The sequence below is a fragment of the Poecilia latipinna genome, unplaced genomic scaffold (assembly GCF_001443285.1).
Source record: "Poecilia latipinna isolate Pla-1442-1.1 unplaced genomic scaffold, P_latipinna-1.0 Scaffold385, whole genome shotgun sequence".
NCBI lineage: Eukaryota > Metazoa > Chordata > Actinopteri > Cyprinodontiformes > Poeciliidae > Poecilia > Poecilia latipinna.
Window position 1 is genome coordinate 20,801 of NW_015113001.1, and position 14,949 is coordinate 35,749.

At 37.0% G+C, this 14,949-nt stretch overlaps 1 protein-coding gene across 1 annotated transcript in view; it reads right to left on the reverse strand.

Annotated features, from left to right (window-relative positions):
* Positions 1 to 2,826: 2,826 nt before the first annotated feature.
* Positions 2,827 to 14,949, reverse strand: part of LOC106950201 (rab GTPase-activating protein 1-like) — a 25,329-nt gene continuing 13,206 nt past the window's right edge. Inside the window, exons 4-7 of the mRNA XM_015036888.1 lie at positions 14,487 to 14,612; positions 12,857 to 13,000; positions 8,465 to 8,506; positions 2,827 to 3,012 (exon numbers count right to left, since the gene is read on the reverse strand). Coding sequence (XP_014892374.1) covers positions 2,827 to 3,012; positions 8,465 to 8,506; positions 12,857 to 13,000; positions 14,487 to 14,612 — 498 coding nt within the window. The remainder of the gene's footprint in view (positions 3,013 to 8,464; positions 8,507 to 12,856; positions 13,001 to 14,486; positions 14,613 to 14,949) is intronic.

Here is a 14,949-nt window from a genome sequence, read left to right on the forward strand (position 1 = left end):
GTAGAAAAGAAGGAAAGGAAGGAAGGATACATAGGAGGATGTGAGGTAGGACACAAAGAAAAGTGCATAAAAAAGGAAATGAGGAAAAGAAAAGAAAGGGAAGAGAAAGGAGAACACAAGGAAGGAAAGAAATGAAGGACATAAGGAAAGTAAAAATAAAAAAAAAGAAAGAAAGAAAAGCAGAAATGAGTCGGGAAGTAAGAATGATAGGCAACAAGAACTATATAAGTATATGAATGAGGAAAGGAGAAAAAATGAATAAAGGAAGGATGGACAGATCATTTCGACATTGGGATAAAAATAAATTCTGGAATACAATCCTTTTATTTTTTCCACACTTATCCAGACATGGAAAATAAATTCCAGATTGTTCCAGACAGCAGATTATAATGCATGTGAAGCTTTCATAGACAGGAAACGTGTGTGTGTGTATGCGTGTGTGTGTGTGTGTGTGTGTGTGTGTGAGAGTGTGTTGTGTGTGTGAGAGTGTGTGTGCGTGTGTGATGCTGTTTCACTGCAGGCTGATGTGACCTGCTCTGACCTGCAGGGGGCTGAAGTTAGATGGATAAGACAGAAGTGAAAGAGTGAAGAGAAGCGCATGAAACGCATGACAGGCATCGTTTCATCTCCATCTCTATCCGACGCTTCATGCCGTTGCATCCACAGGGAATATTCTATTTAAAGCTTGAAAGTGGTTTAAAAATATAACAGACGAGGGGCATAAATTCATGAGGAAAGCTTCAGGCAACCACAGATGTTTTTTTTATGTTTATGTCATTCAATATGTGTTCATGATCTGTATTTTTTTAACTCATGAGTGCAAAACTGAAGACTGGTTTTGGTTTGTGATTGTTAGCTTATGTTCCTTTGACTCCACAGATCCTAAACTATTTTTCTGACAAATTCCACTAGAGCTCTCTGCGGATGAGTACAAAAATCTACCGGCTCCAAATTAAGCAAAATTAGCAAAAAGTTTTCTACCAAACTTTAGTTTAGAATAAATTCAGGCAAACAAAAATAAATTGTTAACCAGAATCTGACAATTATCTGCCAGCTTGGGATAATTGATATATAACAATCAGGTTGGAAACTGAAAAAATTGATCTTTTTCTGCTTTACCAAGTTGCACTAACAGTAACAACCCTCAGTGTGGAAGTTGTTACTGAAGTCTCAAACTTTGGCTTTTTCATTATTTTTGTGGTGGTACCGAGATGGAAGAAGCTTTTTTTTTTAAAGAGAAACAGTATTTTTAAAGATGTATGTTAAACGTATGCACTCCCTTAGGCTGTGAGAGCGAGTAAAACCTCTACACTTAACAGGAACACCAAACAGAAAACTGCCCAGCTGCTTTCTTTTATTTCAGCTTTCAACCTCTGTCTGTTAAGGAACGTGGAGGATTTGAATATCCTGGCTCTTTGCAGGGATTGCATTTCTATAAACAAGAAAATGTCTGCAATAAGGTCCTAATTTAGAGAAACAATAAAACTAATTTCTTTTGCAATTTCCCCTTTTTTAGCGTAAAATGCAACGCCCTGTTTTATTTAGAAAAAAAAAAGATGAAGTTGTGTTTAATCATGCAGACGGCCTTGCTTAAGACAAGTTGAATAAGAATGAAAAAGTTGGACAGAAAATCCTAATCATCCAATTGCATGTTATATTTGCATTTCTGTTTGAGAAAATGGCAAAAAATAAACTTTAGTCAAAAGGAACTCATGTTTCAGGAGTCAAGGAGGAAAAGATAAATAAAGAACAGATACAAGAAGAAACGGAGTACAGAAAGATAAAGAGAACGAGATACAAAGTATAAAAGATACAGCTTTTTCTTTATCTCACCTATTAAGTAGCAGTGAGGAATCAGGAAGTGCTTTTAATGTTTGAGAATCCAGAATATTGTTGAAACATTAACTTAAGCAGTATAGACAAGTTAAAACCTCAGAATGAACCAATATTTAACCAAATCAAGGAAGCAGGAACTGCAGGAAGGCTTGGAAATGGCATGATTTGACTTTTACTATAATTCAAAAAAGGAATGTGAAAGAAAGCAGCATTTGCTTCTCATTCATGAGAAGAAGGCTGACAAATCTGCATATTTATGCATATGTAATATGTTTTTGCTTTTGTACACATTGTACTTCTACAAGATTTCACAAGTAAGCCAGAGATAAGAAGTGAGTCACAGAGTTGACATCCTGTATGTACTAAAACTAAGACACAGTCACACAGTGGGTGAAACAAACGCCTAGAACGTGTTACTCTAGATTGCAGTCTTGTACTTTTGTGTCTTGCCTAAAAGGGAGCAAAAATAATCCTTTAAAATCTAACAAATGGAAAACCTTCCTGGTTATGTACCTTTTTCCTACTCCTATCCCATCAGTCCCCTGCTGACATACACACATGCATACATATCAAGAACACGCTGTGCTGCTATGGTCTCTGGTGATTTCAGCAAATTCCCTAAATACCAGCAGCCTACTTTCAGCAGCAAGATGGTAACATGTGCCTGAGGAAATTTAACGAAAACAGACACTGATGTTCTGAGAAAAAATAGGTCTCCTATTTCCCTGAAGAACAATTAAATTATAAAATGTAAAAGAAAGACGGTAAAGAGTATGTCTATTTGTTGTTTTTTTTCTGCTTATTCTAAAAGCAAATGTTAGATTTTCAGTTTTTTTCTTTCCAAAAGCACTATTTTCTAACGGCATTTCTTTAAAAGAGTCACTGCACTAAAACTTAAAGGCTCCAAAAGAATGCACATAAAGCCATGTGAGTTATGAAGTAAGAAGTCAGGACGGTATTTAGAGCGTGCCGAGTTTTTATTTCTTAATTTCATAGTTCAAAATGAAGTTGAGCACCAAACAAAAGCATTTTGGTTTCCTGTGGTACCTTGATGTTGCAGGCCTGCTCCATTAGCCGCCGCGCGTTCTCTGCAGCTCTGTAGCGCTTCGGTAGCTGGACCCGGAAGAACTTGAGAGCCCCCTCAAAGTCCGCCTGCAGGAGGTCTTCTTTGGACGTCTGGGGGGAGACAAGAAGAGGTGGATGAGACACAGCAGCACAAACACCAAGCACAGAGACTCCACAATGTGTCTCCTTCTGCATGCAAGCTGATTAACAACAAGGTCAGAGTCATGCAGGTAAATACATGAGGCAGCACAGTTTCTGCTAACATGAACAGCAAATACTTGATAGAGTAGAACAGTAAAAATGAGAAATGTAATCTCTTTTTATTGAGAAAAATATTAAAATTTTACTGACAACATAAAATTTAAAGTGTTTTTGTTCTAGTTTCTAGTGCAAATATCTTAGTTCACTTGAAATAAGACAAGTAACTTACAAGTAACTTTTCATCAGAGTATAGGAGCTTGTTTACAGTCAATATGTCCTCAATATTGATGTAAAAGTACTAATTATAACCAAAATAATAATCTGCCAGTGGAACAAGACATCCATCGCATAAGTCAAAATGTCTTGTTCCACTGGCAGATTATTTCACTTATAACTAGAACTTTTTAAATTAATGTCAAGGAATTATTGAGTTAAAACAAGCCCCCATATCTGGCTGAATAGTTACTTTTAAGTTAGTTTTGTCTTATTTCAAGTGTATTAAAATATTTGCACTAGAAATTACACCAAACATCCTTGGTATGATTTTGTGTTTTTGCACTGGAAGTCACTCTCTAATGTCCAGAGTTTTCCTTTTCTGCAAGAACTGTAAGAAAATCTAAAACATTGTTTGATCCATCTAATAAAATCTCTATAAAAAACACTACAATTTTGCAATGTGACAACATCTGGAGAAGTTCAAGGGGTAGAGATACGTTTGAAGTAAAATTTAAGGTGCAAACTTTTTTCTTTTTTTTTTTTTTACTTTGCTACAATTCTTAATCTTTCTGCTAATAGTTCTTATATTTATTTAATACAAAGAAGGCATGGGCAGATTTTTGGGTCAGTTATGTGAAGGAACATGTCTGTTTTTGCTTCTGTAAGTTTTTAAGTTCATTAAAGAGTAGCTGTCATAAAAAGGAGGAAAGCAGCTTTATTTTCACCTTAAACTTAAGTCTGAGGGAAGCAGAGTCATTATGCATGCCCCTGTAATCTAGGAAAGGGCAGGACAATACGACTGGAAAACATAAAAGCATTTTACATCAGTCAATATCAATAACTATTGATTAATCTTTTGTTTTAAATATTTGAAGTACAGCCAAACTGGAGGCGTGACAGTTCCAGTTTATCCACAGTTTTCACTCAGCGCAGTTGTTTTTCATTTTTAAGAAGTTATGAGGCACAGTGGCGAAACTTAAACTGCTGCAGCACAAGCTACTCAGCAGGTTGCTGCTAGGTAACCACAAGTTACTCAGGAGGTTGTTGCTAAGTAACCACAAGTTACTCAGGAGGTCGTTGCTAGGTAACCACAAGTTACTCAGGAGGTCGTTGCTAGGTAACCAAAGAGTGAGTTGATGCCCCCAATCTTGCTTAGCTTCCCGTTAGAAGTTGAGCAGCTAAAGTTTTTCCTCTGCCTACGTCTCCCAGAATGCTGTGCGTTTCTGCGGAGTTCAGTGAATATTCTATCTACTAAATATTCCGTCAGACACATTATCTATTGATATTGATCATGTCATGTGTTTATTGTGATACATATTGTTATTGATTTATTCTCCAGTCCTAATCGCAGATGAAATAATGGGATGAAATTTTGCTTTTTGTTTCATTCTATCTTCAGGATGAGTCAGAAAAATCAACAATGCATGCCGTGCGAATTTAATCCAGGAGGTTTATTCCAGTTTGTCTCGTCTCACCGCCAGCAGCCTGGGGACGAAGAGTCTGTGTCCCATCCCAAGAAGGTCCATGACCCTGCAGTAAGGGTCTGCTGAGGTTTGGCTGCCCTGGGCGCTCTCCTCCTCTTTTCCCTCACCATCCTCCAACGCCCTGCATGCTGCCGGGAGGCTCAGGTGAGGGTTCAGGGCCGGGACAGGGGGCGGAGAGGGCGGCGGGGAGCGTGGCGGAGACGGCGGCGGCGTGGGACAGGGCAGGGGGGAGGGGTCGTCCCGCTCCGGGGCCAGGCTGGCAGCTGACTCCAGGGTGTCGGGCAGAAGTTTCGACGTTGGCGCAGCAACGGCGGGGTGCGACGGAACTCAGTTAGCGGCGATCTCTCAGGGTTGTTTGAGTCTGGGTGGACGTAGTGTGGAGGCCCCTCAGCTTGTCCCGCTGTCAGAGCCTCAGCTCGGCCCCCCGATGCCTCAGAACCACAGTCAGAAAACGATGAGTCGACACCACCGTCTGCATAATGCCGAGTCCTACAGCAGCGTATTTATTCACTCTGGAAATTCAGTCACACTTCCTACTCTCGGCTTCCTCTGCAAAAACTCCGACCAATTCCAGTCCGGTATGCTGTCGCCTAGCAACAAAACGGCTCAACACGTGGGCTGCTGCTCCATGAAACTGAAGCGGAGACGAGAACCCCACCTTTTTTTGATTTCTTCTTTTATGTTAAACTTCAAATCCCTTCTCCCCTGACGACGCTTTAGCTTTCTTTGAAATGCAAAGCAACAACACAGCTCTTCATCCGCTCTCTGAAGCTGGAACAGTCGGCGCAGAGAGACAAGAGGAGGTTTGTTAACGCTGGAAATGTGGCACCTCTCCTCTGCCTGCAGGAGATGATGCTCTGTGTTACTTTATGGCTGAGTGGGTGCTAGACTCACGCAAACCAGTGATGCATTAAAAACCAGAATAAGAAGGAACAGAAAACATAAACTGCTCTTTTTCCTCACAGATCCACGCAGGATTAGCGAGTAAAATCATTTTCCAGTCAGCTGCTCCAGCAGGATCCTGTTAGCAGCCGGGCATCCGGTCTGATCTTTCAGATGAAGCCAGCTCCTTCAGAGAGGAAGTTACTTCTGATCCACACAGGATGAGTGCTGGCATGAGTCGATGTTGTAGTAGCACTGTCAGAAATGTTGGTCCTGCCCAGCAGCCGGGGCGAGGCAAAGCAAAGAGACCTCAGCTTCCCATGAAGCCTCTCCCAACCTTTGTGATGCTAACTGCTGAAATGCTAACAGCTGGCAGGGGCGGCTTCGTTGCAGATGGTGGACGGAAGAAACGCGTGGTAGAAATAAATGTTCAGCAGAGAGAGAGCAGAGGAAGAGATGGAAGGAGAGGAGAAGGAGGCAAAAAGGCGAGAAATCGAGGGAAAGAAGATGCTCCGAGCATGAATCCGAGGAAGGTAAAGATGAAGAGGGTGGGATAAAAAGAATCGAAAGCTGAGATTTTCTCCCTCTGGCTCACGTTGCTAATGTTATAGTCAATGCTCCTGTTGTGATGTGGATAGCAACTGCTAAGCTGGGCAGGGAGGGAGGCGAGCGCAGATGAAGGGAGGGGTGGCGAGAGCAGCGGGGAGCGCAGGAGGGAAGGAGGAGGGAGCATCGGAGGATAATGTCGTCATGACCGGCCAATAAGAGGCAGGCAGTGGGAGCTCCTCCACTCTCCTCCTCCTCCTCTTCATCATCCTGGCCATCCTCATTTGTTCCCATTTCAAACCACTGAATCCTCAAAATCTCCACTTTGCTTCTATATAGCTTAATTTGTCAAAAATATATAAACATTCACACAGTTTTACCACATGATCAAACTTACTGTTTCTTCACAGCCATGTTGTTATATTCACATTGGTATCGTTTGAAGTTTTATTTGCATCATCATCGGTTTTTTTATGTGTGAATGCAATGAATAAATTATTCTGTTCTATTCAAAACAAACATTTGTTTCAATAAAATATACAGCTGGTGAAATATCTATTGTACTTTCAAAAGAAGGTTCTTCTCTGCTGTTTTCTGAGCAGCAGCCTGTTGTCGTCTCTGCAGATGCTCTTCATGCTTTCACATATGAAATAATTACTGTTATTACGACTGTTATCAATATTATTGTTACTAATTAGCGAAGTTGTGTATTATTACTGCATCGTGGAATATTGCATTTTAAAAATACATTTCTTCTTAATTATATGTTGCTCGTGGTTATGTTTTATTTACTAATAATTTAACAATTTGTGAACAAATATGCAATTTCTTCTGGGGGATTAATAAAATCTATTCTGTTCTATGTTGATATAGAATGACTGATTCTTGCTCAAAGTGGCGTGCATTGTCCCAGAGATTGATATGGATTTAGACAACCCTAAGTAAAAATGAATAATAATTCACTAGGTGATCCTATTAATGTAAGAGGGGTGGGTGTAAATATAAGTTTATACTTCTGCTTTGAACGTGTATATATATGTTATTGTTGTTGTTTCTCTTGCGTTTGTTTTAAATTTATTTTCCTTGTTTATAACTTTGTTCAATAAAGTCAAACTCAAACTTATTCATGTGGCTTGGTCCCCCTAATAAAATATTTTCATGAAGTACTACCACATTTTAAACTAATACAGCCTTTCAAAACTTTCTAACTTTAAAGCTTTTCAGCTAATCTTTACCTATTTTTTGTTTTGAAACCGTCAACTGGAGCCAAACATGCCTGATGTATAAAAGGCCCACAGACATCCTAGTGTCTAAGATAAATTATTCTCTACAGTCACTAATTCAAGAAAATTTTAATAATATCCAAAAACCTTGATTCTAAATCTGTTCAAAAGCAAAGACACATTGTCTTTTTTTCTGCAAGATTTTTTTAAATTGTAAAAACGAAAAATACATTAATATGACACTAAATGAAAAGTAAATCAGATGCAGTTAGATCTGTAGTCTGTCTAATAGATGGGTAACAAATATGTATTCACACCAAAATTTTCAGCACTGACCGGAGACTTTAAAATCCAACTGTGTACATTTACATCCCTACTGCAAACAAAGAACAGGAGGCCCCATGTTTGTCTCTAAAGAACAGCAAAACATGGACTATAAATTACACAAAATCCACCACAAGTCAGAAAAACATGACATGAACAAAGCCACTGCAGCATTTTTTCATTTAGAAATAAAGAATGCATACATTTGTCTTATTTATTGTTTCAATATAAGAAGATGTTGGTGAAAGAAAATAATCCCAACTAACAAGAGTTCATATAACTCTGATTAGCAACCAGATAAAACAGAAAGTTGTTTTTATTTCTCTCTTCTTTATCATTTTGGCATTTTATTCATGCCAAAGTGTGAAAAGGCATTCACTCTCCCGATGTCTAGATGCAGTTCTTTTTATGTCCACTTGAGGGCACCACATGTTAGAAAATGAATTTAAACGACACCCAACGCTCCAGTGTCCAGATTTTAGAGACGAGAACGATGATGATGGTGGAAGTCAAACTGTACAGTATTTTTTGCAATATCAAGGTTTTTGCAACAAAAATAATGGATAAGCAGTCAAATAAAGCTTAAATTAAAACAAAGGATGCCCAAATTTTACATAGAAGCTAATTGCTTAGCTAGACACAATAAAAGATGTTAGAATTAAATAAATGTATGAATATATTACTAACCTTGAGCAAAGCCAGGGCCACATTGAAGATGATGCTCAGTCCCTTTAAGACACAGAGAAAGATGTAAGAAGAAGAGAAAAACGACATGGACAACTTTCCTGTTACTTTGCAAAAAAACAAAAACAAAAAAATAAAACAAAAAATAAACGGTAACACTTTATTTGAAGGGGGGTGAATAACATGACATGACATAACACCTGTCATGAACATGAATAAGCCTTCATGAATATTTATGACTGTTGTCATAAAGCGTCATTCGGTAAATTATGACACTTTTAATACAAAGTTGACATTATTCAAAATGTCTTTGTTATGATAACTTGACATTAACCAAGAAATCTTACTGATATAAATTTGTTATAAAAGTATTACTGATTGCACTTTAAAAATTAGGTAACTTTATGTTATTAAAGGTAAAGTTTAAACAGTAATTATTTCTTGGTTAATGTCAAGTTGTCATAACAAAGACATATTGAATAATGTCAACTTTGTATTAAAAGTGTCATAATTTACCGAATGACGCTTTATGACAATAGTCATAAATATTCATGAAGACTTATTCATGTTCATGACAGGTGTTTATGACATGTTTATAACAGTGTCATGACAGTCTTATTCACCCCCCCTTCAAATAAAGTGTTACTAAATAAACAAACAAAAAATTGTAAACTTTAAGTTTCATTACCAGCTTAATTTTTTCTTTTCAAAACATTAATTCTCCAGATTCAATATTACCCCATTTTGAAACTACAAGTAAAAGATACCGTATAGAAACACTAGATATTTCTATAGTGGTCCTGCTAAAGTATTTATACCTCTTGAAATGTTTTATTTAGTTACATCTTACATAAATATTTCATTGCTTTCGAGAGGGGGTTATAGGAGATCTCTGTGACAAGTCAACAGGAAGTATAGAATAATAGTGAAATGGAAGAAAAAATGATGCATTGATTTCAATAGTTTTTACTCACAGAAACCTGCATTTGTCCTGTCACTTTTGGAGTAAATCCCAGCCTTAATTGTCCACTAAACATTTAAATCATTCTTAGATAATGTAAGTTTAGTCTGGTCAGTTCTGCCTATTTTAATCTCCAATCAGAATGTGATGCTTTAGGGCGTCCTGTCACTTTAAATCCAAATTTACCGCTGCTGGTCACGTCCCCAACTCAACGTTTACATTCACATGTGAAAATGGCTACAAACAGATGTGCAATTATACAACCATCTTTGAAAAGTAGAAGTAGAGCCTCCTGCACAACCAACAAGAATGCAGCAAGTGTTTTCTGGATGGTAAGTCGACAACAAAACACCAGCTGACTCTGCCTGGGTTGCTAGGCAACGGGTTGGGCTCAGCTAGGGTTTTCTGCTGATTTGTGACTTACATTCTGAAGGCTTTTGAAATGGCTCCTTTTTCAGACACCAAAAACTTATTGCCAAAAACTGACTGGGATTCTTTTTTTATTGCTTGGGCTGTTTTAAGAAGCAAAAATGTGAGTTTTGCATAACACATTCCCTTTAAGATGAACTCAGGTATGACCTCCCTATGTGTTACAATTCAAAATATTGTCTATATTCTGTTAAAAAAGTATTTCACAGCTTTCTTTCTTAGCTTTATGCCCGTGGCTGCTGTAAAAACCTGCTCTTTGCTTTCCATTTTACTGTGACACTTCTTTCAATTTTGACACAAAAAGAAAATGTAGAACCGATGCCAGCTCTGCATGGGAACACCCCTCTCCTTGGTCTCTGGGACAACCAGTTCACATGGCAACATGGAGCTAAAAATATCCAGAGCGCTCCAAAAATAACCGAAGAAAATGAAAAGAGGATGGGCTCTGCCTCCACACACCGATCTTTGTGGGCCTGAAGATGGTGCTACCATGCTGAGCCAAGATCAAAGGAGCGTGTGAGGGAAAGAAATACCAACTCATCCCAGCAAGGAAGAATCAGAGGAGATGAAAGCCAAATATTCAGAAAGGGGAGGACACAGTATGGGTGTGTTAGGAAGTTTTCACAAATACTAAAGTGAGGCGAATTGAGCAGATCCAGCAAGGTCACTCTTTTAAAAAAGACATGAAATGAGTTTCTGCCCTGAGTTCTGGTTTCCAAATGAGAAAAAAATATCTAGACTGAGAAGTAAACACAAAGGCTGAACATTTTGAATCATGAAACAGGCTTACAAGTTCAGCTCTGTAAACAAGGTTGTGAATTAGATGGAGATTGTTGCTAAGACTGAGAAAAATAAAGATAATCTCTTTAATTTTTAAATTTAGACCCAAAAAGAGGAGAGTTTTAGCTGGATGCGAGAGCTGAGGTTTTACTGGCATGTTTTCATCCTGCAGCTCATTGGCTGAGAAAAAACAAGGAAACTTTTAATTATTCTGCCTCAGGCCCACAGAAGGAGAGAGGAGGAGGGAGGACAGCAGGAAAGAGGAGGAACATATTTCATGTTGATTGTTTGTGCAAAGAAACTTTTCATAAAAAACCCCAATAGGTTTTAGAATCACTAGAATCACTACAAGAAATATCGAAAAACTGATTTTTGTAAGCATTCAGTAGCTCAAATCAGAAGTTTAAATACATTCATACACTAAGATTATTATACTTTTTAACAATTTCAGAGCCCCAGATTATGATTTAATGACTTTTAAAGCTTCTGATGAGGTTGATTCATGTCTCAAAATCCTAGAAGTGACCGCCTTCATCTGTTCAAATAACCATGTGTCAGCATAAAAAGCACATGAACTCAAACTATCATGGCATTTAGGAAGAAGGTAACATATTGAGCCTGCTAATTATTTGTACATTTTGAAAGAAAATGTAGAAATGAACCAAACAGCAGCAATATAGTTTCTAAAAACATTAGCTGAAGCTTGTGAGTGTCAATATCCACAGAGAACTGAGTTCTGTACTCACATACTCAATTATTTTATATTCACAGTATAAAAGGCAATTTTATCAAATACCAAGAAAATATAAACCTCTGAACTTGAGGAAAGTTTAAAACAATCCTGTCAAAGATTTTCTGGCATGCAGCAAATAGAAATCACTTTGGCACCTATTAATCCCTTATTCTGCCACAAGATATAATTAAATGTTTGTAGAAATTCTGGTTTCAATTATAATCTAGCTAATAATTAGGTAAAATAACTGAATAAACCCCAAATGTTCTTTGCTGTCAACTACTTTTCCTGTCAGATGTATTAAAGCTTGTTTAAAATTATTGATTTTCTGGCACAAATCTCAGTTTGAAGCTCATAATTTTTAAGTAGGGCAGGCTGGCATGTTTGAAGGAGGCTTTAAACCTTAAAACCCTCAGCATGGTGGTCAATCTGAGGGTCCATTTCATTACCAGTGGTGCTGGTGAGCTGCACAAAGGGAATGGGGAAGAGGCAGATAAGATGAAATGAGAAGGATTACCTCGAGATTTATTTACTTCACCTTCAGCCAATAGTTTCTGATTAAAACCCTTTTTGTGCACAATTAAATGTTCCAACAGGGCAGAGATCTCAGCACATCTTTACTTCGACAGCCCAACCTCATCCCTATTGAAAATATGTGCTTAAAGATCAGGTATTTCACATCAGATTTACTTTTATTGTGCCATAAGAAAGCACAACAACATTTTAAAAATAGCCACTCTTGAAGGCCTGTCAAATACCTGAATAAAATAATAATAAATAAATATATTTCAATAAATATAGTAGAAACACAGAGCAACTGGGATGTTAAGGAAAAATAAATAAATTAGCTAATTAATTATATTAAATTAGTAAATAATTTGCCAGGAACTCTAAAAATGTAAACTTCTGCAGTTGTGATATAAAAAAACCAAGTGGTAAAATATCAGGTCAGAACTGTCGGACGTTAAACGTTTTGACAGAAATGTGAGAAGGTGAGAAAAGTGAGAAGGACCAAAATTTTAAAAAATAAAAGTAGATGTATGTACAGTACAAATTGAAGGCTGACATTTTGACTCTGATTGGATTATAAAAAACATTCAATAAATTAAAGTTGTGCATCCAGTTCTAATTAGTTTCAGTTTTATCAGTCTAACTGTTTTAAAAGCACAATTAAAAGCTCCAAAAACATTAATACCAATGAGGAGTGCATGTAAACTTCTGACCACATCTCTACTTGTGGCTATAGGTTCAGATCAACCATTTTCCTCCACAATCATCTCTTTTTATTCCCATTTGTAATCACTTTAGTCAATCCATAATGGTGGCTAACCCTCTAATGTCTGCCACTCTCCTTTCTTCCTATTAACCCTGCCATTTCATCTTATTTCATGTTTCCAGATGGTTGAATTTCCCATTAAGCGATTCTATACATACAATGCAGACAAAATCCCTCTCACAATGCTCCAAGTACACCACTTTGTGCTGCCTTTACCTCACAAAGCAGCAAGTCAGTGATGTGGAAAACCATGCAGAGGGGGAACTTGGCCGTAAAGAGGGTGAGGAACCACTGGGAGGCATACATGTGTGCCTCCAGGTTCAGCTCCTGGAAGTGGGCCCAAAGGTCTGGGAGCTGTTCCTGCGGGAGCAGAATGAAAAAAAGGATAAGGAAAGTCTTTTGTGAGATGAAAGAACCATCACAGCAATATAAAGCAAAGATGCAGTACTGCTCATGGCTTCTATTTTAAATTTCAGTGACATAACAATGAGCGATTGATCCGAATTGAAACCAAAATCACAGAGTAAGCTCTTTAAAAAAGCATAAGAAACTCTATGACCAGCACTCTACTCCAATAAAATGTTGATTTGAAAACAATTAGAAAAGGATCGACCATAAATGAGCATAGTTTTAAAATGTAGTCAATACGGAGTGTTTTATAATATTAGTAATCTGAGCACAATTATCAATGCACATTCTTTTTTACTTAAAAAAATGTGTCTGCAGAAATTCACATTCAAAATATTCTCCAAAAATTTTGGCTGCAAAAAGTCAACTGCAGAAATTTGCCTAAGAAATAATTCTCCTATATTACACTAACATTATGTTAGTATTTTAGCTAATAATTGCATATCAACAGCTGTGTGAATAGCAGGTGGTATTATCTAGCATTATCTATTAGCTAAAATGCCATATCTAGCACCTAGCTACATGCTAATATATTAGCCAATGTTAGCATAGCAGATAGAGTTAGCAGCAATTAGCAACCTCACTTTTGCATTTTTATGGTTTGGTATTTATGTCTATTGAGAGTCGATTAACATGTTAGCTAAATCTAAATGGAATATAATTTAGCATAGTAGCATCTAATCCTAGCATAGTAGAAAATGTTGACTGCTCAAAGCTACCATGCTAATGTTAGCACATTAACTAAGTTGGTATTTTTGTTAATGATAGCATAACAGCTGGTGCTAGCAGAACAGTGTTATGTACATTTACCTGACATGCTTTACTCAGTGTTAATAAACATTTTAGTCTTTTATTTTTTCCTATTATCTATTTTTCTGGTTTCCAGAAAAATAGATAAGAGAGGAGTAATACGGTTTTCCACATTCACTTTGCATTTTAAAGGAAATGTAAATTCTTAGTTCTATTTTAATTTATGTCTTCGTTGTTTATATTACAGTTTATGGTCACATCCAGTTAGAACAGTGGACTGATGTAATAAAGCCTCCACCAGTGCTGTTTGCCGCCTTTGATTACGTCCATTTTATTAATGGCCTTATTCAGTTCAACGATAATTTGGTTTTTTTAGTGTCATCACAGATTTACTGAGGCTTGATTTTCAACACACCTCTCCATATTCTTGTGACATTCAAGTATATTTGGTGACCAGAGGGAAAAGTTGACAAGCAACAGATATGTGAGAAAATGCAACTGATGCAACACCCTGCAACACTTAAAAAAAGTGTTTGCAACAACATGTAAGACCAACATGTCCATTCCTAAAACATACATTTATAAAACTCTACTAATATGTCCAGTTAGGATTGTGTTTCCAAACATTATGTTGCATTTCATTTCACCGTGACTTGTCTTTTAAAACATACAGGATGGTTTCACCGACCTGCATTAGTTTCTCCAGCTGATAGAACTTGCAGTGAAGATCTTCAAAGTTGTTTTTGTACAGAGCTCTGAGGCCATATTCATACATTATCTTCACCAAGACACAGAAGGCCTGCTCCTCAGGCATCTGAAAACACACAGATAACGTCATTAATTACACTAACAGATACCTTGAACAACAAAATGTCCATATGATGTTATAGGTGACATTATTACTGTCTCAAAATAAACATTTATGTACAGAGGAAAGTTGGGGACATAACTTTAAAGATGACCCTGTTTAGGAAAAGTCTATGATCTAAAAAAAAAAAAAACAACAAAACAAAAAAATAAATAAATAAATAAATAAATAAATAAAATATATATATATATATATATATATATATATATTTTTTTTTTTTTTTTTTTTACAAAAAATCATTTTTAAAAAAAGGGGGTTTATTTTTCTCCGCTTTTCCTTTTTT